This window comes from Cheilinus undulatus, linkage group 15 (assembly GCF_018320785.1).
Source record: "Cheilinus undulatus linkage group 15, ASM1832078v1, whole genome shotgun sequence".
In the NCBI taxonomy this organism is placed as follows: Eukaryota; Metazoa; Chordata; class Actinopteri; order Labriformes; family Labridae; genus Cheilinus; species Cheilinus undulatus.
Window position 1 is genome coordinate 23463724 of NC_054879.1, and position 25650 is coordinate 23489373.

Consider the following 25650-nt stretch of genomic DNA (forward strand, 5'->3'; position numbering starts at 1 on the left):
TCACGCAACTCCGAGCAAGCGTCAGGAGGTAAACAGATATTAGTACTCCTCAGTGGGCTCGTCTGTTGGAATTAGCTGGAGATATGCAACAGAAAACAACACCGCTAACTTGGCGAGCAGTCTGTCAGACAGTGGATTTGTCAATGAGGTAAATTTTGTTTATAAACGTGACGTAGGTGAAATTTCGCTGAGTTAGATTCGTTACAAAAATTTGATCCACAGAAATCATCTAATCTGTTATTATCAAAACTTAAAATAACAGTCTCAAAAACAGGCATCGTTTTCTATAACAATCCGTAATAATTCTCAAATATGAAATATCCTTCTCGCAATTTGTGTCGAATCTACTGCTACTGCACATAAACCAACGGCTCTGACGTTCTGCGCTTGCGCAGAGATAGCAGTCGCGAGGTGGGAAAATTCATTCTATCGTTTTTGTGCTAACTTCTGACATAAACATGAATTTTAGGAAACGTTTGTAACAAAACGGATCGGAACTGAAACTACATCAGCCTCAATCACTTAATCTCCCCGTAAGTACTGTTTATAACATGTTCAAAATTTAGTTTACAGTTAGATCTTAAAATTATGAACGTAACGTAGCGTTTTGCTAGCTATCTTTGTTAGCACGTTCTGTTACTAGGACAGTTGTTATGATAACAGAATGTTTAACGTCTGGTTTTAACGTTTAATGTAAGATACTGGCAATATTCGTCGACATTAAAATGTTTTTCGACACCACCGAAGCTTGAAGCAGAAGTTCGGGGTATGTTATCTGTCTATCTCTATATACAAGTGTTACATGAAGTATAATATTGTCATTTTCGTACATTAAATATAAAAACCGGTTGATACGCTTCTTAAATGATACAACCTTCATGCAGAGTTGATTAGTAATGGGAAAGCCATTGCGATCTCTTTATTTTGTGTTCATTCTCTAAACGTTAACTCTGTCGTCTCAAAGAGTAAATCAACTCAGAAGCCAGGTTAAAAATTGTCACACCGACTCAATTGCAGGAATTTTTGTTACACAATAGTAGGATTAATCAAAATATCTGTAACTGTTTATTTAACTTAACGGTCTATGGGAGACATTCCATATGGTACCCATAAACGGGTGGAAAGTAGCCAGAGATTAAAAAAGTACGCAAGTATTGTACTCATCTAAAGTTGCTCTAATTAAGATTTGCTTAACCAACATATCTGTAATTTATATTTACTTGAACGGTCTATTGGAAACAACCAATATGGTAGCTACAAACAGAAGTGGAAAGAGGCAAATTACATTTACTCAAGTTACTGTAATTGAAATCCATTGTGATTTTTTTTTTTAATTTTGAACATGTAAAATGACAGTTTATAAAAGCAACTTAAAATCAATTTAAAAAACAAAATAGAACAAGGAGAAATAAAAGCATCTCAGTTTACAAGAGAAAAATCTCTAGTTATTTTTATAAGTAACCTCCTTACAGAACTCCTAAGATTTTCCCAACTTTACAACAAATTTTTGAAAACAGTGTCCTTCATACAGAACTTTACTCTGGTAGAAAATGTACAAGAAGCGTTTTTTTTTTATTCAAACAAACATACCAACAGTAAGTACATATTTAAAGGCGCGTGTATTAAATAAGGAATATCAGCAACATCTAACAATCAGTTTTAGATTGTGATGTTCAATTCTCTGATGGAAACAGTGGCAACCAGCGGAATTTCTTAAAGAAATGGGCATTTGTTATTGGTTCCCTCTGTGGTTCAATAGAAACATGCAAAATGCAAAAATCCAAGGAGGAGGCGTCCATGGAGGGCACCCTCCCTATTTTGTAATAAAAGTCTTGTTAAAGTTAATTTTGGAAAAAGAAAGAAATTGTAGTATGCAGGTGATTAAACACTAATTTAGATAGACCTGCTTATAAATTTTCATTGTTCTCTAATCTGCACACAAGACAACATCCACTGGCACATCCCTCTCATAAATGTACAGACTGAGGTGTGATGTATTGTGTCAAAAATGTAATCTTCATATGCTATTGTTTTATCTATTTTCTGCCTCCTCTTGCTGCAGATATTACTCTGTACTCACTTTAAAAGGATAGAGATTTTATTTGAGTGTCAACTTGTCTGTAGGGATGTACAGATGTATCGCTCTAACATCAGAATAGATTATATTGGCAGTTTTGACAAATGTCAACTATTAGAAAATGATGTGGGCAAGAACAGATATCAGTTGCAGATGTTTATCTGTGTCTTGAAATTTTAATGTTGGCATTTACTTAGCACACCTAACTGCTGATTAACCTCCCCAATTCCTCATACTCTGCACATTGTTCTGCACGCAAAGTTCACTCTGGAGGAAATTTCTCCCTTCTCTATTCAATCTTTGCAGTTCCACTGCACGCACTCTAGTCAGTCTCTGCTGCACCTCAGAAGCGTTACTCTGCTCAAAATATGCACCAGCTCTATTTTCAGCATTGGTCATGACTCTTGACCAAATTGTGTCAGTTCACATGGTTCAGAAAAATCCAAACACTAGAAAGATGATCCAAAGCATCAGCATAATATTGAAATGAACGAGAAACCAAACCCAGAAAGGCAAAGTACTGTTTTTACTTACTCCTCCTGCGTGAACTTGTAGTTTTCCCATGATCTTGTGATCTAGTGTCTCCAGCTGCACAGGGCTGAGCTCTGCTGCGCTGCACTTCTGGAACACTTCCAGTGGGTAAGAGCACTCACTGGAAGCATGTTTTTACTGAAATACATTATCATTACAAACCAAACCTCATGGTGATCTCCTCTTTGAATCCACAGCTCACCTGTTCGTACAGCATGAAGATTGCAGTGGAAGGCTGTTGCCATGGAGAGCTGGATAAGATCTACGAAACAATTGGCTATCTGGAGAAGAAGGAAGGGGTAAAAGTGGACCTGCTGCTCTGCTGTGGAGACTTCCAGGCTGTGCGAAATGAAGGGGACATGAAATGCATGGCAGTACCAGCCAAGTACAGAATGATGCAGACCTTTTATAAGTCAGTTCCTTCATTGTTCATGTAAATAAAGTGGAATTTGTTTGTAGGAAAATAAAAAATCCTGAATTTTATTTATTATATTTGTTGCAGATACTATTCAGGTGAAAAGAAGGCTCCAGTTCTGACTATTTTCATTGGAGGGAACCATGAGGCTTCAAATCACTTACAGGAGCTGCCGTACGGAGGCTGGGTGGCTCCCAACATTTATTATTTAGGTAGGGACCAGCAGATGGCACATATAACCTGAAGTGTAAAAAAAATGTGTTTATGGTTTTTACACCAGGTAACTTTAATGCTCGTTCTGCACCTTGTGACCTATTTGTGTCTTCAAACATCATCAGCTGCTATTGAAATCCGATTTATTCTAATTGACAAATAATCTATCAAGAATTAGAAGTTATTTTTCTGTTGACTTGTCCACTCCACTATATTTCCCCAGGATATGCCGGCATTGTTCGTTTCAAGGGGGTTCGAATCGGTGGTATATCTGGCATCTTTAAATCACACGACTACAGAAAGGGTGAGATTTCTGACTTTCTATAAGGCAGACTCCACATTAGACAGTTAAAGGCCTGATTTTGGGTTCATAACTCCACATCAGGCTGCCTCTGAAAGAATATCTGTTATAGCCAATGAGAGCGAGCAGACCAGGAACTGGATGTTACTTTTACAGCTAACAGACATGGCAGCCAGTGTAACAATTGTTCTGTAAGCCAAATATGGAGGATTATAGGAACAGGATGACAACAGTGTTACAAATCAGATAAAACTGTCCTTATATCTGGGAGCTCTGATGTTTTCTATAACGTTTAGTATTTAAAATCCTCTAGTTTGTAGCCACCCCAAAAGGTTGCATTTTCAACACACTTTACATATGTTTACTTGAAATTTATTGTTCTTCAAGGTCACCATGAATTCCCTCCATACAATCCTGAAACCCTTCGAAGTGTTTACCACACCCGAAATATTGAAGTGTTCAGATTAAAACAGGTAAATGTTCTAAAACAGTGGTTCTCAACTGGGGAGTCAGGACCTAAATGTGGGTCATGGAGCAGTTTTAAAAATTTTGGTGCCGGAAAGTCTATGAGCCACTTTTTAAGCCTGTTTAGTTCTGTCTCTTTGTTCTATCACCACCTGTGGTCTAAATAGCAACATTTTTTGATTAAATCAATTTGGTTGGCTGAAAAATATCAGAAAGGGAGGTTGTAAATTCTCATTAAGATGCTGGTGGTGGCTCCTGAGGCTAGACCAGTTGAGAACCAGTGGTCTAAAATACTCTTGGTTTCTGTAAAGTAGCTCAAAATGTTTGCCCATTTACTTATGTACGCTTTTATTAATAAATTTTATTTCCACAAAGATCCAGATGCCCATTGACATTTTCATTAGCCACGATTGGCCCCGAGGAATCTATCACTACGGAAATACAGGGGAACTTTTGCGAAAGAAGAAGTTCCTTCGACAAGACGTGGAGTCCAAAACTTTGGGGAGTCCTGCTGCTGAGGAGCTTCTGGCTCACCTCCAGCCCAGCTACTGGTTCTCTGCACATCTGCATGTCAAATTTGCTGCAATTATGCACCATCAGGTGAGGGGCAGAAACTTTGTAGCTGTATTGTTGTATGCCAGTACTTGCCTCTGACATATTTTGTGTTGTTTAGAAAAAGTATCTGGGCTATTTATCACTCGTATTGATGGTGAACTCTGTTGTCTTCAGCCTAAAGGGAACTCACCACCACGTGTAACCAAATTCCTGTCCCTTGATAAATGTCTACCCTACAGAGAGTTCTTACAGGTAGGAGCAGATTGTGAAAAATACAGAATCTAGTCTGAGGTGTGAGCGTGATACTTCCATAAAATTACACAAACATTGTGTTACAGATCGTGGACGTTCCAGAGAGACCGGGTTCATCTGAAGGTCTTGAGTATGATCCAGAGTGGCTCGCTATTCTCAAGGCCACTAACCATCTCCAAAGGGTAACCCATCACGCCTGGAATCCCCCTGTGAATAATGGCCTGCATGAACGGTACTCATCTATGTAAATATACAGAAAAAGCAGTGTTTCCACGATCATAAACTTAGTGGGAATGTTTGACATTAGAAAGCTTAATCATTTAATGCTGAAGGAAAGTTTAGAGTACATACATTAATGTAGTGTTGTTTAAAATGGTCAGGAACATACCTTCCATCATGCAAACTATCTTCGTTTGTATTTCTTGCTGTGCAGAAACCTTTTTCTTTCATTAATCTCAACTATAAGATACGACTTCAAATGTCAAGTTCTTTTAATTTCATTAAATGCATTAAAAAAATGCAGAACATGATAGCCTTTTGATATTTATGGACTTTTTTGTAATGTTACTTTCTAGTATATAAACATCACTGCTCAGCTTTTGGCTAGTTTCATGCTACCTCCATTGACATGGATTATTTTAACCACCAGGTGGGACTTCAGGGCTTCAGAAGCAGATCTGATGAAGGTTGTGGAGGATTTCAGTGGTGAACTTGCCATTCCAGACAACTTCAGCAAGACTGTGCCGGTCTACGACCCTAGCAAACCCCAGCCCCACACTGCCCCCAGCTGCAGTATCAACCCACAGACCACCGAGCTCTGCGCCACACTGGGACTCACAGATATCTACGCCCTGGCTGCACAGGGAGGAGACAAGTCCAGGAGAGGTCAGGGAGGAGAGGAGGATGATGAAGATAGACAGAGTGAAGAGAGCACAGGCGAGCCTAGCGAGTACCCGACAGATACTTCAGGATTGTCCAGTTCATTTAACCCCGATGAGATTACCATAGAGGACGAGTGGGAGGAAGAGGAAGGAGCAGCGGAGGCAGACTGTAACACAAAGGCAGAGATGAAGGGAGGTAAGATTCCCTTTGTGGCTACAGGTGACATCCACACCCCGAGCCGTTTGGTTCTCCCCAAACCAAAGTCTGATTTTTCCCCAAATCAGCTGCCAGACCTCATGAACCTCCCCCCTCCCTCACACTCCACCCCAGCAATCCCACGCTCTTACCCTGCAGCAGAAAAGGAGGGACACTGGGAAGGCGAGGAGGAGGATGTTGCAGCTGTACGATTCCTTAAACGTACCAGTGACGAGAGCAGAGATCCTGGCAGCAGAGGGACAACTCCCATTATCAAACGCAGGAACCAGGTCATCTATACGACAGTGGAGGACGAGGAGGGGGAGGATTAGAGGGGGAAAGATGAGGACTCATTTCTGACAAAGAGGATACATTCTCCACAGATTTGACTGATTTGTTAAATCTAATTTATCTTTTTAGTTCCTGTCTTTTAAATAAAAAACAGAGAGGTACAGCTTTATTTAACCACCCTCTTAAAAAAAACAGACCCACAAAAATGTGTTTATGGACTAAGTTTCTTTAAAAAGAGAGATAAAAATGTTGTCTCTTTGTTAAATTTTGATTTTTATGTATTTTAATCGAACAAGGGACATTTTAGCAACCAGATTTTTCAATTTATTTTTTATTTGTAAACAGTTGCAGACACTGAAACAGCTGTAAATGTTCTTTTTAAAACATGAATTAATGGCTCCTAGCCCTGCTGTACAGTTGTTTGTAAAACTGCTCAAAAGTTTTAATAAAAAGTTTAATTTCATCTTTTTGTGTCTCTTATTCTAAGCACAATGCCTGTGCTTATTTTGTCTATGAAAAATGTTTGTCTGATTTTTTTCAAGATGAAAACAAGACAGTAACAAGCTAAAGTTTCACTATTCAGTTATAATCTTATACAATGCATTTTTAGTTTTCAATATTAAAGTAAGCATACTTAGGCAGAGATTGCTGCAGAAAATTAAGAAAAAAGAGAATTTCCAATTAACAAGCACATCAGCATAAAGTCAAAAGTCAAGTATTTTGCCAGGCAACCAGAACAGTTGGCATCAAGAAAGATGCACTCTTAAGTTATATCTTGGATTTGTAGAGTTATTTCACTGTTAAGTTGACAACATACGTTGAAACCTGAGAAAACAAAGAAGATGGATGGTCCGGGATACCTTTGAGAGAAAGAACGGGAAATTTCCATCAAGAAAAACCTGAAAAAGGTGAAAAGAAGACCTCAGTCTCAACTACAATTCCTGGCTAGCTTAAAAGCTAACAACTGCCAGTAACTACAATGGAACACTGCCTGATCAACAGGAGACTACTGAATGCTACCTATTGAGGTAGCATGGGGCGGCGCATACGAATGCAATGCCCCGGCGCTCCATCACTAGCAGCAAAACAAAGCCCTACACTTACACCTTAATAGGATGTTTTTTTCAATGAATAAATCCATATCATATCTACCTAGAGGATCCTGTTGTTTTTCAAAATAAAAGCAGGTCTGTTTCCAAAAATCCCAAATGAAACAAAAGAAAGATTAAAATCAAAATGAAGGATTTTCAAAAATTGGAATTAATGGTGATTAACTGCACAAATTCAGAGATCAACTGTGATTAAAAATGTTAATTATTGACAGCCCAAACTTCAAGTGCATACAGTAAGCAGGGGAGCCCAATGGAGACATTCCAGCAAGGCTGCTAAGAACATTATCCAGCTTCTGTCAATGAACACTTTCTGCATGGGCTTTCTTATTGTATCATAGACCCACTTTTCTTGGAGACCAATCAGAGGATCAGTGTTATGTAATCTCTCCCCTTTCTATGTTTGCGTAGACAGTACAGTGCATCCGGAAAGTATTCACAACACTTCACTTTTTCCACATTTTGTTATGTTACAGCCTCATTCCAAAATGGAATAAATTCATTTTTTTCCTCAAAACTCTACACATAACACCCCATAATGACAACGTGAAAAAGGTTTTTTTTTTTAATTTTTGCAAATTTATCAAAAATTAAAAACTAAGACATCACATGTACATAAGTATTCCCAGCCTTTGCCACAAAGCTCAATATTAAGCTCAGGTGCATCCTGTTTCCACTGATCATCCTTGAGATGTTCCTATGGCTTAATTGGAGTCCACCTGTGGTAAATTCAGTTGATTTGACAGGATTTGGAAAGGCACACACCTATAAGGTCCCACAGGTGCCAGTGCATGTCAGAGCACAAACCAAGCATGAAGTCAAAGGAATTGTCTGTAGACCTCCGAGACAGGATTTTCTCAAGGCACAAATCTGGGAAAGGGTACAGAAAAATTTCCGCTTCTTTGAACGTCCCAGTGAGCACAGTGGCCTCAATCATCCATAAATAGAAGAAGTTCAGAACCACCAGGACTCTTCCTAGAGCTGGTCACCTGTCTAAACTGAGTGATCGGGGGAGAAGGGCCTTATTCAAGGAGGTGACCAAGAACCCAGTGGTCACTCTGTCAGAGCTCAAGCAGTCCTCTGTGGAGAGAAGAGAACCTTCCAGAAGGTCAACCATTTCTGCAGCAATCCACCAATCAGACCTGTAAGGTAGAGTGGCCAGACAGAAGCCACTCCTTAGTAAAAGGCACATGGCAGCCCGCCTGGAGTTGGCCAAATGGCCCCTGAAAGACAGTGAGACCATGAGAAAGAAAATTTTCTGGTCTGATGAGACAAAGATTGAACTCTTTGGCGTGAATGCCAGGCGTCATGTTTGAAGGAAACCAGGCACTGCTCATCACCTGGCCAATACCATCCCTACAGTGAAGCATGGTGGTGGCAGCATCATGCTGTGGGGATGTTTTTTAGCAGCAGGAACTGGGAGGCTAGTCAGGATTGAGGGAAAGATGAATGCAGCAATGTACAGTGACATCCTGGATGAAAATCTGCTCCAGAGCGCTTTTGACCTCAGTCTGGGGTGACGGTTCATCTTTCAGCAGGACAACGACCCTAAGCACAAAGCCACGCTATCAAAGGAGTGGCTTCAGGACAGCTCTGTGAATGTCCTTGAGTGGCCCAGCCAGAGCCCAGACTTCAATCCAATCAAACATCTCTGGAGAGATCTGAAAATGGCTGTGCACTGACGCTCCCCATCCAACCTGATGAAGCTTGAGAGATGCTGCAAAGAGGAATGGGCGAAACTGCCCAAAGATAGGTGTGCCAAGCTTGTGGTATCATACTCAAAAGACTTGAGGCTGTAATTGCTGCCAAAGATGCATCAACACAGTATTGAGCAAAGGCTGTGAATACTTATGTACATGTGATGTTTAAGTTTTTTATTTTTAATACAGTTGCAAAAATTAAAAAAAAAAAAAAATTCACATTGTCATTATGGGGGTTTGTGTGCAGAATTTTGAGGAAAAAAATGAATTTATTCCATTTTGGAATGAGGCTGTAACATAACAAAATGTGGAAAAAGTGAAGCGTTGTGAACTTTCTGGATGCACTGTAGATGGAGCGCTGTTTCAAGAGCTTCTTCGGGACCTTTGTCAAGGACTTCCTCTAGTCTCTCATCTTAGTTTACAGGAAAAATGTACTTCCAGCCCTTAACAGGAAGCAGCAAGGCTTCACTCATATTGGGCAATTACTTAAGAGGCAAAACGTGTAACTGCCACAGCTCATACAAAACCAAGAAAGGCTTTCTCTTCATAGGAACTTATTTTAGGGAACCTACAAAGAGGGTAAATCCAACAGTTTAATGGAACCCAAGCATGCACATTTGAACACATCTATGAGTGTGAACCACGAATATAGTATAAGAGATCAATTGAGGGATACATTTCTGTCTCTGTTGCCTTATTTCTCTGTTTGGTGTAAAAAAAAAAAAAGAACTAATTTCTCTTTCCAGTGCCAGCAGCCAGTCTCTATCCTTGCTGAGTATATTCCACTCTGGGTGCGCAGTTGGCTTAGTGGTTTAAGGTGCGACCCATGTACACAGGCGACCCGGGTTCGAATCTGGCCAGTGGCCCTTTGCCGCTTGTCTCTCCCCAGTTTCTGACTCCACCTCTATCCAGTAAAGGTACAAAATGCCCAAAAATAAATCTTTGAAGTTGAGTATATGCCACTCTCAGCAGACCCTCTTAGACTTCTAGCTGAAGTTGTCTGCTGTAAAAGGGCAGGACCTGACCTAGATCACTGGTTGAAACTGAACAGGAATCCGGTGGGTAGTGCCCCCCGTAAACATCTTACATGTTGACAATGGCAGGATAAAAGTTAAACGGCAAACTAAATGAGGGGAAATACTGTAATAGTGTGATGTGTAGGAGTGTTGGATTTTTGCATGTCTAAAAACTCCTCTGTTTCAGCCCTGCTCAGAACGAGCTGTTTCTGTGTCTGTGGATTTAAATGTTAATAAGCTGTCTGACTCCACCCCTGACTACGGCCCCTCTCAGCACAGATAAGAGAAACGAGAGGAACCTTAGCAACATTTATAGTGTTTTTGTGAAGAATCTGAATTCTTACGTCAATATGATATTTCAGTTATTTTTCAAAAACAAAATGCAAAAATTTCCAAATTCTGTTTTCACTTTATGTTGGGGTACTGAGTGTAGATTAATGAGAAAAAAACAGAATTTAAACACATGTAGCGTCAGGCTGCAACATTAAATGGAAAAAAGTGATGGGTTGTTAATTTTTTTCATGTTAATCTAAACCAGTAGTAGACCGTTAAATAGCTGTAAATATTATCTTTATAACATTTATGACACCAAACACAGCTGTTGCAAAACTCCCTAAATGTTTCACCAAAATGTAAATGTTCATGTTTCTGTCTTTTCTGTTTGTCCAAAGTACGAGTCAAATGAAGGCAACGCAATCATCATCCTGCACTCAAAGCGTCATTCACAGCTTTATTGAACACTTCACATACTAAATGTGCCAATGAAAAATAAATCCAGGCTTGTTTTAATCACCTTTTGTCATTTTAATTGCACAGAACATTGAACCTACTTGTGAGCCCTGAAGAATGAATAACTGTTTAATGTTGCTAATGAGCTGTTACAGTTCAATACAGATATTAAAAGCCAATTTGGAGACCCTTAATTAGATTGCCATGTTTTCAAAAGGCCTTTTTAAACACGCGAGTCAATCTGAAAATAAAAAGAAAAAAAAGAATTTCATAGACATCAATTTAGTTTAAATGAAACAGATTCATAAAATTAACTAGATCCATTCCAAGTTCACAAGTGTGCTCCTCCTAAATCAATAAAACACTTTCATTAAAATCAAGACAGTAATATATAACATACAGTGTATTCAACAAGATCTCTTTACATCCATACAAACGGCCAATACAGTTTACTACAGCCTAAAGACAGGGTGCCAGGTTATTGTTTTAAAGTACAAGCTGATGTCAGGGAGATGAGATTTTTGCTTTTCGTCTACGAAGCTCACACCTAAGGGAAAAGCCCCAATCATGAGTCACAGAAAAATAAAGAAAACTGGGAATAGGCACTTCTGTTTTTTGTGTTTTCATCAAATATTTCCTCTTTTTCTCCAGCCAAGCCTCAAAATGCAATCAAGAACACAAGTCTAATCTTAAGAGCTTCATATCAAGTGAAAACAATCCTTAAAACCATTTAAGATCACTTCATTTTTATGTTTAACTATAACTACAGATGAGGGTCACGTTTAACACAGTATGTGTGGATAAATCTCCCACAGATGGTTGGAGATTTATTACCAATATTTGATCTTACTACTTTGTATTCTGTCTTTAAAATCTCTTTTTAAAAAGACTACAGCCCCCAAAATATAACTGAACTACTGCCAATACATTATCTGTAATTATTTGAAAACCAAGATTCTTCCCTTTTTGACCATAGCCCTTGTTTTACACATTTTAGGTCTTAATGCATAAAGGAACAAAACATTTTAGAATAGAGAAGGAGATAGTTTTGGTAGGCGGCTCTCAAACAGGCTGATAGAGCTGCAACTAAAGGCAAGTGAAGCCCATCCATCCGTTTTCTTCCACCAATCCAAGGCCAGGTTGTGGTGGCAGCATGTTAGACATGGCAGAAAGTTAAGCAGGATGTCCCTCTCCCCAGTGACATTTTCCAGCTCTTTCTGGGGTATCCTAAGGGGTTCCCAGGCCTGATGGGATTCTTAATCCCTCCAGTGCCATGCTATCCAGCTGCAGACCTGGGGCCCTAGTCCCTGTCTTCACAAAGCCCCTATCATGAAGGCGTGACGTATGCTGTTTTTCTTTTTCAGGAATAAACTTCAAAATGTACATTTTCCACTCTATAAAGTTGCAATCAAAAAGTGACGATATTTGACTGCTTTTTTAATGAAGATTCATTGTCAGGTTGGGAATTTAACAGAAAGTTAAATTCAATTGAATATTTCTTCCTGCAATTTTTTAAATCAGAGATTGTGCTTTTTTTTTCCTGAAATGCGTGTTGAAATACTAGTCTAATCCAGTTTTTTTGCAGCAGAGATGTTACGCTTGAAGTTACATTATTTTCTAGAACAGTCTGCAAAAAATCCTGCTTCCTCCATCAGAATGAGAAAGGCATAAAAATGATCATTCCCTTCAATGAAACAAGTCTTGTGGAATTTGCAATATAAGCCAAAATAATCTCAATTAGGAATTTTTTTCCTAACTAGTTCAGAGAAAAGGTTTTTGTAAGAGAATGTGCGTATGTATATACAGTACTGTGCAGAACTTTTAGGCATGTTTGGGCCAGAAATGGGCTGAAGAAAGGTGGAGATGTGGCAAGTAAGCTGCCTGAGGTCACCATCAGGCAGGAAGGAGGATTGACACAACCCCAGATATGCTCTGGATGTCCATGCATTTTGCCAGGGGCATGAGACAGTAATCTGTTGAAAAATATCCAAGTTCACACCTTTAGGGCAAAGTAAGAGGGGATTTGGTGAGTAAGAATGACGTGGGCAAGGTTCTCAAAGTGGGGGTCGGGACCCCCTTGGGGGTCACAAGACACTGAGAGGGTGTCGCCAGATGCCTTCCAAAAACCAAAGAATATTTTTAAATGATTTCAAATGGTAGATTTTACCCATTCTTATAAAAACACATACATAAAATGAAAACATGGCCATTTGGTTTGGTGAGATTTATAATTAGAAATCAAAGTAATGGTTAAAAAATCCTTTAAATGTAAGCCTGCACATGACTGTGCACAGCTGTGTTCAACTATGCTTCAACATCCTTTTGGTACAGTTGGGGCCCTTGGTCTCTGGCACCTTATTATGGGGGTCACAGGCTAAAAAGTTTGTAAATCCCTGGCCTAGGGTATCATCTGGGCAGGTAGTAGGGTTGTCACCAGCTCCTGGTCATACTGTGGATGTCCAAAGAGTCCAATAACCAGAGGTTTTTATTACCAGGGGTGAAAAGGCGAGGACAAAATAGATGCCATCAAGCTTGACCTTGGCTGTCGAGTGACACACGTGTCACCATGTGTTGAGCTTGACTCGACTAGCACCCCATATGGCTAAAACTTATGCACACTACTGTATAATAAGATGTCATCAACAGCCAATGTTAAAGGGCTAATTGTGTGGATGTAGTATTAAAAACACAAGCAAATGTGTGCATTTTTTTATCTAAAAAATTGCATACAAAACCGTCAAGAACTGCTACAAAAAGTAAACGTCCACTTCCTGCACAGAGCCCTTGAATAGAATCGCCATTATGTGCATCACTTTCATCACGATCAGGGCTTTGGCAGGATTTGGGCTCCAGGTCTGCAGCTGGATGCTTCTCTTCCAGTAAGTTCTGGTCTCCTCACAGTTGGACATTCCTGGAGGACCGCTAAAGGGAGGTGACCAGGAGCCACCTAAACTGGCTCCTTTTGATGCAAAAGAGCAGCAGCTCCTCTCTGAGCTCCCTCCATATGCCTGAACACCTCCTGCCATCGTTGGGAGGAATCTCATTTTGACCACTTACATCTGCAATCTTACCTTTTTAGTTGTTACCAAAGGCTCGAAACTATAGGTGAGGGTTAGATTATAGCTCCAACCAGGAGCTTTGCCTTTCAGCTGAGCCCCCTTTTCACCACAACAGTCCAGTGCAATGCCTGTAGTACTGCTGATGCTGCACCTATCAGTCTGCCAGGCTTACCCTCACTTATGAACAAGGCCCTTTGATAATGAGTTCCTTCACTTTTATGTCAACCACAAGTTTTTGTTTTTTCCACCAACAGGTTAGTTAAGTGTCTGACAAAATTGCAGAAAGATTCCTTCAGATAAAGACTCTTTTTGTTGATAAGAAAAAAGAAACAGCTGCTTTAACAGCTCTGTGCAAAGCCATCAAATTCCACTGATAAAAACAGCAATTTAGCCTCACAGGACAATGGAAAACGTTGTCTACTGCTGCCCGGATCTCTGTCATTAAAACATTACATGAATATCAGGTTTAATCCAAAGCAATTCTGAAAAGAAAATCAAAGTGAATCAATCACAGAAGATAAACCTAATAAAACAGCAACATCAGGTCACAATTAAAGCATCCAGTGCTTTAAAAAAATGGCCCACCTCTATACGGATTCTTGCTGTCATGTTGTCAGAAACCTATAATAACACAATCAGCTTTTCAGTGGGGAAAATGAGCACCTTTAGTGATCAAAAGCAGTTGCTTTTTAAGGATTATTCTGCAGCCATTGCAGCAGATGCCAAATGCTGCAATCTACTGGAGCATGCAGAAATTTTTTCCTCATTCAGACCCACTAAAACGTAAAAGTAGGGCTCTGGTTAAAAACGTGGAAATTCCTTTTTAATCTTATTTTGAGGGCAGGTACTTTGTTAATCTTTTATTTTGCACAATACAGCTTTCTTTGGGTTTCAGGGATATGTTCACTGCTACTCGAGTTTACAGTTACCAGGTCCAGAACAATACTAGCGCTCCTATCTAGTCTGTTTTGTTACTTTAAATACAGAATAGTAAGTGGTGCTTCTGAGCAGTCAAGCAAGGCGTAAAACCACAAAACAATCTTTTCATAAAACAAGCTGATGGCGCAAATTGTATGAGAAAGAAATCAACAAAAAAAAGTTTAAATGTTTGCCTCACCCACCCGAGTTTCAAACAAAAGGAGAGCAGAAATGAGAGTGTGCCTTTAAAAGACACCAGAGCATCACTACCAGTAGTCAAAAGACCGGACAATAAATACGTACTTATGGATTTTTTTAAGGGGAAACTGTGCTGTGAGTGTTATCTGATGCAAGTCTGGACAGTGACACCAGGGGAAGTTAGACGGACGGAGGGGGATTATGAATTATAGGATCATTCCAGGGGTCAACATGTGGCGGCATTCACAGCAGGGGTTGATTTGTTCAGGGCGAGGAGGAAGCGAAGCAAGCAGGTGTAAGCTCTAAAGAAAGACAGCAGTTAAAACTGTTTAACTCTGAATCTGGACTAGAAATGCCCCGACTGGTAGGAAGTGACCATTAGCTTGTGATTTTGATTGAAATACCACATATATTCATCAGATTTAATGCATGTCCTCACTGATCAGATCATCTGTGGTTAATACTCTGATTTCTAGGGCTGGGAGAAGCACTGTAGTGCAATTTTAATGTCTAATTTAACTGCCAGCCATAAGTATAGCATCAACACTGTGAATCAAATTAAACTAAAATTCAGCTCCTTCAACTTCAACTCATCTGATGCCGCTGCAGGTCAGTCATCCTCCACTTAAATCACCCACCCCTAAAAACCTTTTCGTGATTCCCATCATTTAAAAATCATAATCAAAGTTAGAAATCTGTGTTGAAATTGGTTAAAATCTACAATTGAAAAGCTCGTGAGCTAACTAAAGCCAAGTGTACATAGTGCGTTTTCAAGCAGATTCTGTAACAATCGTGTTTTGGTTGTGCTCACACTGTACAGTCTGACAGTTTGCCAAGACCTGACACTGTAAGAGCAACTGGGACAAATGAAGCTTCCTTTTCACAGTCTCATTAGTGGATGTTGAAGTCAGATCTATTGTCTTGTTTGAGCGGAACAAGTAGCTTCAAACAGAGACACAAACGCTTGTGATTTTTCTATCTCACTGTTAATGACCAAAATATCAAACGTGTATGTGGCTGGTGGATTCAAAAATCTACCAGCTACTCACTTTTTTAACTACTTTTTTAAAAAAGTAATGCACTGTAATGAGGTAGGATATAATAATCAAGGCTTATAGTATCCAGGTTAAAGGCTATTTAATGAAGAGAAATGTTTCAATGGCATTTTCAATATATGTTATATACTGCCAATATGTACAGCTGATATATCTGAAGATATTTTAATATCTGCCAATACTTATCATGCTGATAATATTATGCACCCCTAGTAAATAGAGCTGTTTGGAGGTGAAATTTATTCTCTAAGCCTAATATGATAATTGCATCAGCTGAATAATGCAGCTGAGTTAATGTTCTGAGACTTGTTGCCCTTTATCGATTAGATATTTGCACTGTTTAGCCAGCTGAATTAGTTTACTATCTTTTCTGTGGTAATGAAATCCCATAAACACAAATATTATGAAGGAATCGCCACATCGTGTAATTCAGTTGTTCTTACCAGGAGGTTTTTGTTCTGCTATGGTGACAAAGGAAGTTAAAAATATGCTGTGTACTGAATAAGGATGACTTTTATGCTCCTTAATCAGGTTACACTGCCACCTGTAGGAGGTCCAAGTACACTACAAAGTGAACTAGACCCATCAACTGCTAATCCTGCTGATATATCAAAACATAAATCATGATTGGTATTGGCCAACCTCACTTATGGGTGATTTGTATGAGAAATAATCAACTGGATCGGGGCATTTCTAATCGGGACGTTTTTTTCTGCTTCCTTTCTCGGCCTCTTCCTAGCATGTGCTGCTCATCTTGTGCATCTTTTTTTTTCCGCTGTCAGGGCTGTGACTGAAACAATGCAAGGCAGAATGAAGACAAAGAAATCACACATTTAGTGCTAAATTCTACAACAGGCTCACCACTGTCTTCCACATTCTTATTTCCCTCCTCTCCATCTCAGTCTTCACTACTCACTACTCTCCTCTCCTCCCAAATGAAGAATCCCAGTTAGTACAGAGACGCAGATGTCAGACTCTGTGTCTTCCTCATCCTTTCTTAATCTCTGTCTCTGAATCCGTCTGCTCAGACAGCAGGATGAATGGAGGGTGAGGAGGTGAGTTGATACCGAGTTTCCCGGCGTCAGGTCCCCCTCTGCGAGTTGGTTGAAGGAGACGGGATGTTTAAACGGGCTGTGGTGGTGTGCAGATGGTGGGATAACGAGGTGAGTGGTGGAGGTCTAGTTCCCTCCACAGCAGGCTCGGGTGGAGTGGGCGTCTGGATCCTGGAGGTTGACTCCCCGATGTCGTGCTGCATGTGTCGGGTTCTGGGTGTCTGTTTTTGGCATCTTTTTTGCTACATAAAGAAGAAATGGGGAGTTGTTACACGAATACTTTAGTTTACAAAAAAAAAGAAATCAATTCTGTTAGCATGTCTTTGCCTTCACTTAACAGACAAAAACCTTGGAGCTGAAAATAAATCTAAATCTCCATCCTTCTTAAATAAAGATCTTTATCATTCTTCAGCTGTAAATTTGAGGATTACTGACTAACCAATGGCCAGGAAGAGCTCGTTGACGTTCATAGCTGTCTTTGCAGACGTCTCCATAAAGAGCAGACCAGTGTCTTCAGCATACGTCTGTGCTTCCTATAAATTGTGGAAAACAAATACAGGATCACTATCAGTCATAAGAAGACTACATAGAGAACAAAAAAAACTAACAGGTTTCATGTTCACAAACAGCAGGCATTCAGTAAATAGACGCCTAGCCACTGACCAAATCTCTGAACTCTGAAGTACTTCAAGTCCAAGTTTGGATACAGAATTGCACAACATGAACTTTTACATGCCAAGGACTTTTTATGCAATAATGTTTGTGGTTCTTTGGTATGAGCAAACCCAAGCACATGTGAAATGTGTGTTTACATGTAGACTGTCAGTGCTTCTATGATTCATATTTGTTGTGCTGGCAGCTGTAGATGAGCAGCACTTTGAGTCCAAGGCAAATTTCCCCAAGAGGACCGTCATCAAGCAAACAGCTGCCTGCTATCAATGAATTAACAGAGATTGTATCAATTTAAAACATGTCATATCAGAAGGTATTAAAAACTTCAAAACTAATTCCCTATTCACAAGGGACAAGTATTACGTAGGGACCTCTGGTCGTTTGTAATAATCGCGCAGAATGTCTGTGTTTTTAATCCCATGCAAATCCACCATGTTGGTAATTTGCTGAGTAATAATTCCAGGGCAAATTACCGTCCATAATACAGAACACAGAGGTCCACAGGTAACAGTTATCCTGTATGAATCTGCATCTCTTAACTGACGGTAGCAGTTATGTCTTTTGTGGTCCGTGCAGTTTTTGAGTGCCTTTTTCTGACTGAACAAATAATAGTGTATTATAATTATAGTGTGTATTAATAGGGAACGAGAATGTTAACAAAGCAAAACAACCTCGCTGTATAATGGGAGAAAGATCTAAAAAAAGATTGGTTTGTTTTTAGAAAACCACATATATAAATATAAATATGTACACTTAAGCATATGTTGTCCAGTGGAAACTGGTTAACAGTGTGTATAGGACACATGAAGTAAACATCACCAGCAGAACACAATGTGCACAACATTTCATTTTTTGTATGAATCTTAGAAATAAAATTCACTGTGCATTATTATTGATGCCGCCATGTAGCACCTTCATGTTTTCCTTCAGAAATGTCAGTACATTACTGACTTCATGAACGCACCCCACCAAACACTGAAGTCAGTGGGTAATTCACAAATTATCAGAGGTGCTCAGCTAAGTCTAGTCCCATGTGAACAGTACTTCAGTGTTAAAATTTTAAAAAATAAGGCTGAGTTTCACTCCATATTTAACTTTCTGCAGGGTTCTCTTGATTTCAGAGGAAGAGAATATACCATGCTCCAAAAACCACAAACAATGAATGTTAACTTCACCCAGTGTTTACAGTGTGTTTCAATCATAACACCTTTGTGGCATCTAAACAGTGGTGATTTTTATAATCCTACCAGGAAGAGGCAGAGATTTATTTTAGGCTGAAGGTGTAGTAAATGAGCGTGATACCTCATACTCTACTAGTCTCCTCTCTGCCAGGTCGGCTTTATTTCCAGCCAGAGCGATAACGATGTTAGGACTGGCCTGTCTCTGCAGCTCCTTCACCCAGGCCTTAGCTCGCTCAAATGTCTCCTGCACAAACACAACAACATAGTCAGATACATTAACTGTGCACATTTAAACCCATACCTGTGAAAAATGAGCATTAAAAATTACACAAATATGATTTTATGTAAGTATGAAGCAAGGCGTTTACTGCTGACATTGTTAGGCTTGTATAACTGGATGATATTAGCCTGTAAAGATGAACTAGTACCAGATCAAGTTTTTTTAATGGAACTAATTTAGGCATGCTGGTAGCCTATTGGTTAGGCCGTGCCCCATTTAAAAAGGTGACGGTCCTTCCAGCAGGTGGCCCAGGTTCCATTCCTATGTACTATATTACCATTCTTTCTCCCTTATTTCCTACTTTATCCACCATTCTTAACAAATAAAGACATAAAAGGCCCAAAATAAATCCAAAAATCCTTATGAGACCATGAGTAAAGTTGTATCAGTGTAAAATCAGTAGGAAAAAAGGAAGGATGATAGATGGCTTTAAAAGGGTGAAAAGGGAGGAATGGAGGAACAAAAGAAGGCCAGAGTGGAAAAATTATACAAATTAAAAGAAAGAAGACAGGAAGGAAGGAAGGAAGGATGTATGGATTGATAAGCTTTATCCTCTGTCTTAGAAGTGATAGATATTCTTTTTTGGAAATCCATTTTCATACCAGTTCAATTATCTTTTTAGATAAGTCTATATCACAGTTTTCCCCTAAAATTGAGCAGTAATTTCTTTAAATACCAAATGTTTCCATGCTAAAGACCCCCCAAAAATCATTAGCCTCTAGTGTGCACCATTTTCTAGCTAAATTTCTTTTTCTTCAAACATTGTTATAATTAATGTACAAAACATAGTCAACAGTATTAGAAAAGTAAACATGTATCTATAGAATATTTCACTTGTTATCCTTTTTTTTCTGGGCCTTTTGTTCCTTTATTAGATAGAGGAGGACAGTGGATAGACTCGGAAACAGGGGCAAGAGAGGCAAGTGGTAAAGGGCCACAGGCCGGATTCGAACCTGGGCCGCCCGCGTACATGGGGCGAGCCATAAACCACTCAACCATCTGCGCGCCCCATTTCACTTGTTATCCTTTGACTAAATGCATCTTCTTTTAAATGAAAGCTTGGCATAGAAAAAGAGGAAAAGATAATTTGATATTCACTGATCAATAACATCTAAAAATTTATATTATACTGCTATTGATAAATAAAAAGTTATTAGCGGATTCTTATTTCTGTGGTCCCTTTTCACTCCCTCCCAGCGCCTCATGGTGACCTCCATTCTGAAAAACCCTGCTGTAATCCCTTTAGTTGGACTCTTATTAATGTCCTTTTGTCTGGCATGTTTCTCAGTGACATTATAATGAAGGCAATGGCCTAAATAGCCCTGTTGGTTTAAAAATGAATGTTCCTTCACAGCTCTACGTATGTCTGACAAACGTTCTCTTAATACTTTACCGGCTTGGTGATGTCAAAGACAACGATGGCAGCCTGAGCGCCGCGGTAGTACATGGGAGCCAGGCTGTGGTATCGCTCCTGTCCTGCAGTGTCCCAGATCTCAAACTTTACTGTGGTGTCATCTAGACACACAGACTGAGCCAGGAACGCAGCTGGACATCAGGGACAGAAATCACACATTAGCATCTACATATGATTTTTCCATTCACACACAGAGCCCAAAATCTTTACTCCTCACCTCCGATAGTCGTTTCCTGGAACTCATCAAACTGGCCCTTGACGAATCGCAGCACCAGGCTGGACTTGCCCACGGCCATGTCACCCAGGAGCACCAGCTTGAACTGGCAGATCTTGGTCTGGGGTAGCGTGCCGTTGGAGCGGCCTCCACTCCCTCTGGAACTCATAGCGGCCCGCTATAGGAGATGACAGGGGGGCTGGGCCTCCTCCCTGGAGCAGAGCACTGACACTGACTTCCTCACAGACTGTAGTGTTACGTCTTTCAAGCAGGTGGTGACCTGACCTCTCTGCACTCCTTGTTTAGTCTGAAGAAAGAAGAGAAAGGGTTTTGCTTTGGTGCAGGATTACATCATACCTTAGCTCACTCATGTTTTAGTTTCTTGATCTAATTAATAAAAGCCTCCTCCTATTAGATCTGCAAAACAAAAAAGCATTTTCATCTTGAAAGCATTACGAACACAGTAAGTAAATGTCCCCACAGAGGGCTATCAATCAAAAAAATTCCTGAAGATGACTTCAAGGAAAGCTGGGAATCATGGGAGAGATCCCAGCCACACTCCTGATGAGAACAAAATCTGAATGGACCAGAATACAGACAAACAGGGGGAGCTTAGGTGAAAGAACTTAAGGCTGATGTCAGAGAATAATCATGGCTCATCCCAAATAAGCAGCACAAAACGTGAATGAGATACAGCAACAGAACGGCAGCTTCCTGTAGCAGTTTTCACTTCCTTTTGTAGCAACAATAAACAGGATGTGTGTGTCACCACAGAATAAACACGTCCCATTACAACTACAAAAAATACGATTTTTTCTGAATTCCAGGGGTGTTGGGAATATCTGACGCAATGTAAGTATTAAACTAAAAAAAAAATAGCATGGGTTCAGTCATTTTTAATCAATTTGGGCATTTATGCTGGGGCTGTCAAGATTTTTAACTTTATTCACAATTAATTCCACTAAAGTTCCACTAAAGTTCCACAAGGCAGTGCATGTTAACACAGCCAACATACTTTTCAATAGCTTGTGTTTTAAACTGATACTATCTCAGTTATTCTATCAACAACAGTGTTAAAAGTACCAAGAATTTTGTTAAACTTACATCTTTGGTCATATTGCTGAACAAAAGCTGCCATAAACAACAGAGGGAGAGTAGAGCCTAAACTGTAGAAACTTATTGGAAATGTTTTAGTATCAGCGTTTTTACACAGACTGAAATTGAACACAATTTACTAGGGCTGACACCCTCCAGCTGTATGGTTGATTCAGGGCACTAAAAAGCTGTGACACAGAGTTTATGTTAAATGCTGATTATTTCTAGGCCTAATTGAAATATCAACTGAAACGCAACATGAGCTACTGCAATTTTCAAATCGCAGAAGGTGCAATGTTTCTTTGGCCTGAAATGTGTGTCAAAATACCAGTTTAATACTTTTTTGCACATGCTCTCCACATCATGCAAACATTCAAGTGTCATTTTTTAGAATAGTTTACCAAAAAATCCTTTTTTCACATTTTTGTACGTTTTTCTAACTCAGAATAAGAATGACAGAAGAAAAAAATCATCCCTTCAACGCAACAATTTAAATGAAATTTGCAATGAGTCAAAATATCTATTAGATATTTTCAAACTTGTTCAGCCCTGGTTCAATCAATCTAATGTTGTGTTGGTTATAATATGGAATGATTTATTGCTTGTGTTTGTTGAAAAATACATAAGAACTTAGAAAATAATCGCATGTCAAATCACAATCGCAATCTTGTCATAAGATTTATATTTATAAATAATATATTTATTTATGCACTTTATATTTATCTTTCTGTTCTGTGCAATGCTTTGATGCAGCCTTTGCTGTATATTAGAACTGCTACGAGTATTGGTGACAATGTGTTTTGTCTGTATTTGTATTTTATTGTTGTGTGCATGTGCAGGGCATATGCGTGTCAATGTACCTTTTAAATAGCATTTTATTATTGTCTTGGTCCACTCCAGGCAGCAGGAGTGGTCAGAGTAAGCTAAAATGTTTATTAACTTTTTCACATAAAGGCTATAAGCACCTTCTTTTATATAAGTTGTGTGTCTGCAACACACGTGTGGAAAATTACTCCTTTCACTTTACAACATGCACTTTATTCAGAAGTTTACATTAATCTCATTATTGCCTGTTTTTTCTCTCCCTATGTGTTACCTGCCAAAGGGACTACGGATGTGAATTAGCAGTTTTGCTAACTCCTGCATGTTTACTCTGGCTGTTATGTTCATTTATGTGCTCTGTCCCTTTTAAATAAATTGATTAAAAATTGTGGAAACTTGCATGCATCTTTTATCAAATTAGAAACAAGAAATTATGCAGTGATGGCTGTGAGGGATTTCTACTTTTGTTTCTGTGATACTGAAACTGATCTCAATATCCTTTGAATTTTACTAGTATTGTATTTAAGTTCAATATTTTAGTATCACGACAATGCTGACTCCATCAGACTCAAATTTATAAGCTTTATCTTTATTTCTAAAGGCCATATATCTCTCCTACAGTCAGGGGTAATATAAGAAATTTGGAGGCCCCAGGTACAGATCAATACTAGGCCCTTCTACACTTTTTTTTATAGCAATCATAGCTAGTGAACAGAACTATTTATTTTCAGTTACTGAATACACAAAACTACATAACTACTGAGCATGCCCAAATGTGATCAGGCAGTTCTTTCTCCTCACATGCAGCTCAAAGTCTCTCCATGTTAATAGTTTAACATGTCACCAGGCAAGATGTAACTTATGAAAATAAACAATATGTGTGGACTACAGATGTAATGTCACTTCTTCTGCCAAAAATCAGGATCTAAAAGTTTATTCTATTCCATTTACCTTTCAATAATTTATTGATTTGGTATTTTTTTGTAGATCTACATGCTATAATTCGTGTGACACACACAGCAGGGCTTTCTGAAGGTCTTCAACTTCAGTACATGGTCCACGGGTCCTTTTTTGGACTATCAAGCTCTACTTTAATGCCAATATGACCTCTGGGAACATAATCTACATGCTAAAGACTCCTTTCCTGAAATAATCTGATGTATACCTCACATTTGATGCACACCTGTCCTGTGCCTCGAGGCCTCATTGGTGCATGAGGCCTCAGCTAATTGCCTAATTTTGCTTTATGATAAAACCCACGTAGCCTGCAGTACATCTAGAAGTCTAAAGACTGTTTATGAGGAAGGGTGGAGACTTCCTTGGCATTAGACCAAGGAAGAACAAGAGGAAGAGATTGCTCTAGAAATAAACGATCCCCTAATGTCTCCCCTGTGTTTGATAATCCAGAGCCATGTCTGAAAATATGCCCTATTGTTAGCTGTGTCCCATTATCCTGCATTGATCAGGGATGCTGCGCTCTCTCTCTGTCTGCTCATAAACAACAATGCTGACAATCCTTCACTGCAGCAAACACAGCTCAAACATTAACCACTGAGCTGTGAATGTTCTCTGATGGTGTACCAGTTATTTCTACCCTCTGTCAGTATTAAGGTGCAGTACTGCTGTAAATGTTATCACATCGGCTCTTATCTGACAGCATTATGTGCTAACGGGACATCGCTCCCAGCTCCCAGCTCGGACGACACCAAACTGAATCAAGCCTTTCGATTTCGACGTATTATTCAACACAACACTGCAGTACGAACATTTAAATAACATTAAATATCTGAGAATGACAGAAAAATAGATGTATTTACCGTGTATGCTGTCCTTTAGCAGCGCTGGGATCGCAGGCTTAACTGTTGACAATTTGGCTATCAGCTGGTTAAACAGAATGTTAACACTTCCTGGAAACTCGCGCCTGCGCAATGAGTGCCGCATTGTCAGAAGAACCGCATTCCCCGACGGTTATTTCAGTGACTGGTCACACACACGCAAACCCACACATATATATATACATATATACATATATATATGTATATATATGCTAATATTGATGCAAAAAGCTGTTTTTTTATGTTGCTTTATATCTGATTATATTATTTTTACATTATTTATTAGATATGTCATCATGAATACGATTGATATCAATTCACTCATACCACCATCGAAAATTTGTTGATATGGTGTCTCAATAAATATGGTTTCTGAAATGTAGTTCTTGATTTTATTTTATTTTAATTCAGTTTTTATCATTGTTTAAGCGCTCATCAAATTAACACCAAGATGTCAAATATATTTTCTCCAGATATTTACAAGTACATTTGTTTCAGTGAGAGTTTTCAGTGACTGCTTAGTTCTAGACATTTTTAAAAATACACCAATTTCGATGTAATTTAATCTAATATAATTTATTGTTATTTTATTTTTTTTATCTGATAAGTGAATATTTTCAAATTATTTTTGTCAAAATAAATATTTTTTCAGTCATTGCCAAAGTTCTCCCCGGCAAATTACCACCAAAATTGTAAGCAGATTTTTCTTTAAACATTTTCAAGTCATTTCTTTCAGTGACAAGTCAGGTCTTTTGAGTAAATCCTTCTATATTAATGTAATTCTTTAAAATAATTCTATAATTTCTTTTATTCCATTTCCGATATCTGATGACTGGATATTTTCAATTATTTTTTCCAGGTTTGTCACAATAAATATATCTTTAGACAGACTTCAATAAAAGCCTTCCTGAGCAAATGGAAACAAAATTTTCTGCATTTTATCTGAAGGTATTTATATGTGGATTTCTTTTAGTGACTGGTTAAGTTTTTGTTCTTGTTTTTGTTGTTTGTTTGTTTGTTTGTTATTTTTTTTTATATTTCTGACTTAATGTACTAGTTTCGACGTCAGCATTTTATATTATTTTAAAATTTAATCATGTATTTTTCTGTAAAATTTTAACAAT

General features: G+C 38.9%; 2 protein-coding genes across 6 annotated transcripts; one reads left to right on the forward strand and one right to left on the reverse strand.

Annotated features, from left to right (window-relative positions):
- The first annotated feature begins 14 nt into the window (after positions 1 to 14).
- On the forward strand, positions 15 to 6640 carry dbr1 (debranching RNA lariats 1). Of its 5 annotated transcripts, none has more exons than XM_041806751.1 (10): positions 378 to 533; positions 2657 to 2716; positions 2806 to 3020; positions 3111 to 3235; positions 3460 to 3540; positions 3925 to 4010; positions 4378 to 4602; positions 4732 to 4809; positions 4896 to 5041; positions 5459 to 6640. In XM_041806751.1, exons 3-10 carry the CDS (start codon positions 2824 to 2826, stop codon positions 6216 to 6218), a joined length of 1698 nt encoding a protein of 565 aa, XP_041662685.1. In that variant the 5' UTR covers positions 378 to 533; positions 2657 to 2716; positions 2806 to 2823; the 3' UTR covers positions 6219 to 6640. The 5 variants fall into 5 exon arrangements, with proteins under 5 accessions (XP_041662688.1, XP_041662685.1, XP_041662683.1 ...); XM_041806753.1 differs by having other exon boundaries at positions 380 to 533; positions 2633 to 2716; XM_041806752.1 differs by having other exon boundaries at positions 380 to 533; positions 2666 to 2716.
- A 4078-nt stretch (positions 6641 to 10718) lies between these two features.
- On the reverse strand, positions 10719 to 24612 carry rab5b (RAB5B, member RAS oncogene family). Its single transcript, XM_041806735.1, has 6 exons — positions 24509 to 24612; positions 20778 to 21081; positions 20540 to 20691; positions 18988 to 19110; positions 17453 to 17546; positions 10719 to 17255 (listed from the first exon to the last, which is right to left on the reverse strand). The coding sequence occupies exons 2-6, from the start codon at positions 20941 to 20943 to the stop codon at positions 17140 to 17142; spliced, it is 651 nt and encodes a 216-aa protein (XP_041662669.1). The 5' UTR covers positions 20944 to 21081; positions 24509 to 24612; the 3' UTR covers positions 10719 to 17139.
- Between the last annotated feature and the right edge of the window lie 1038 nt (positions 24613 to 25650).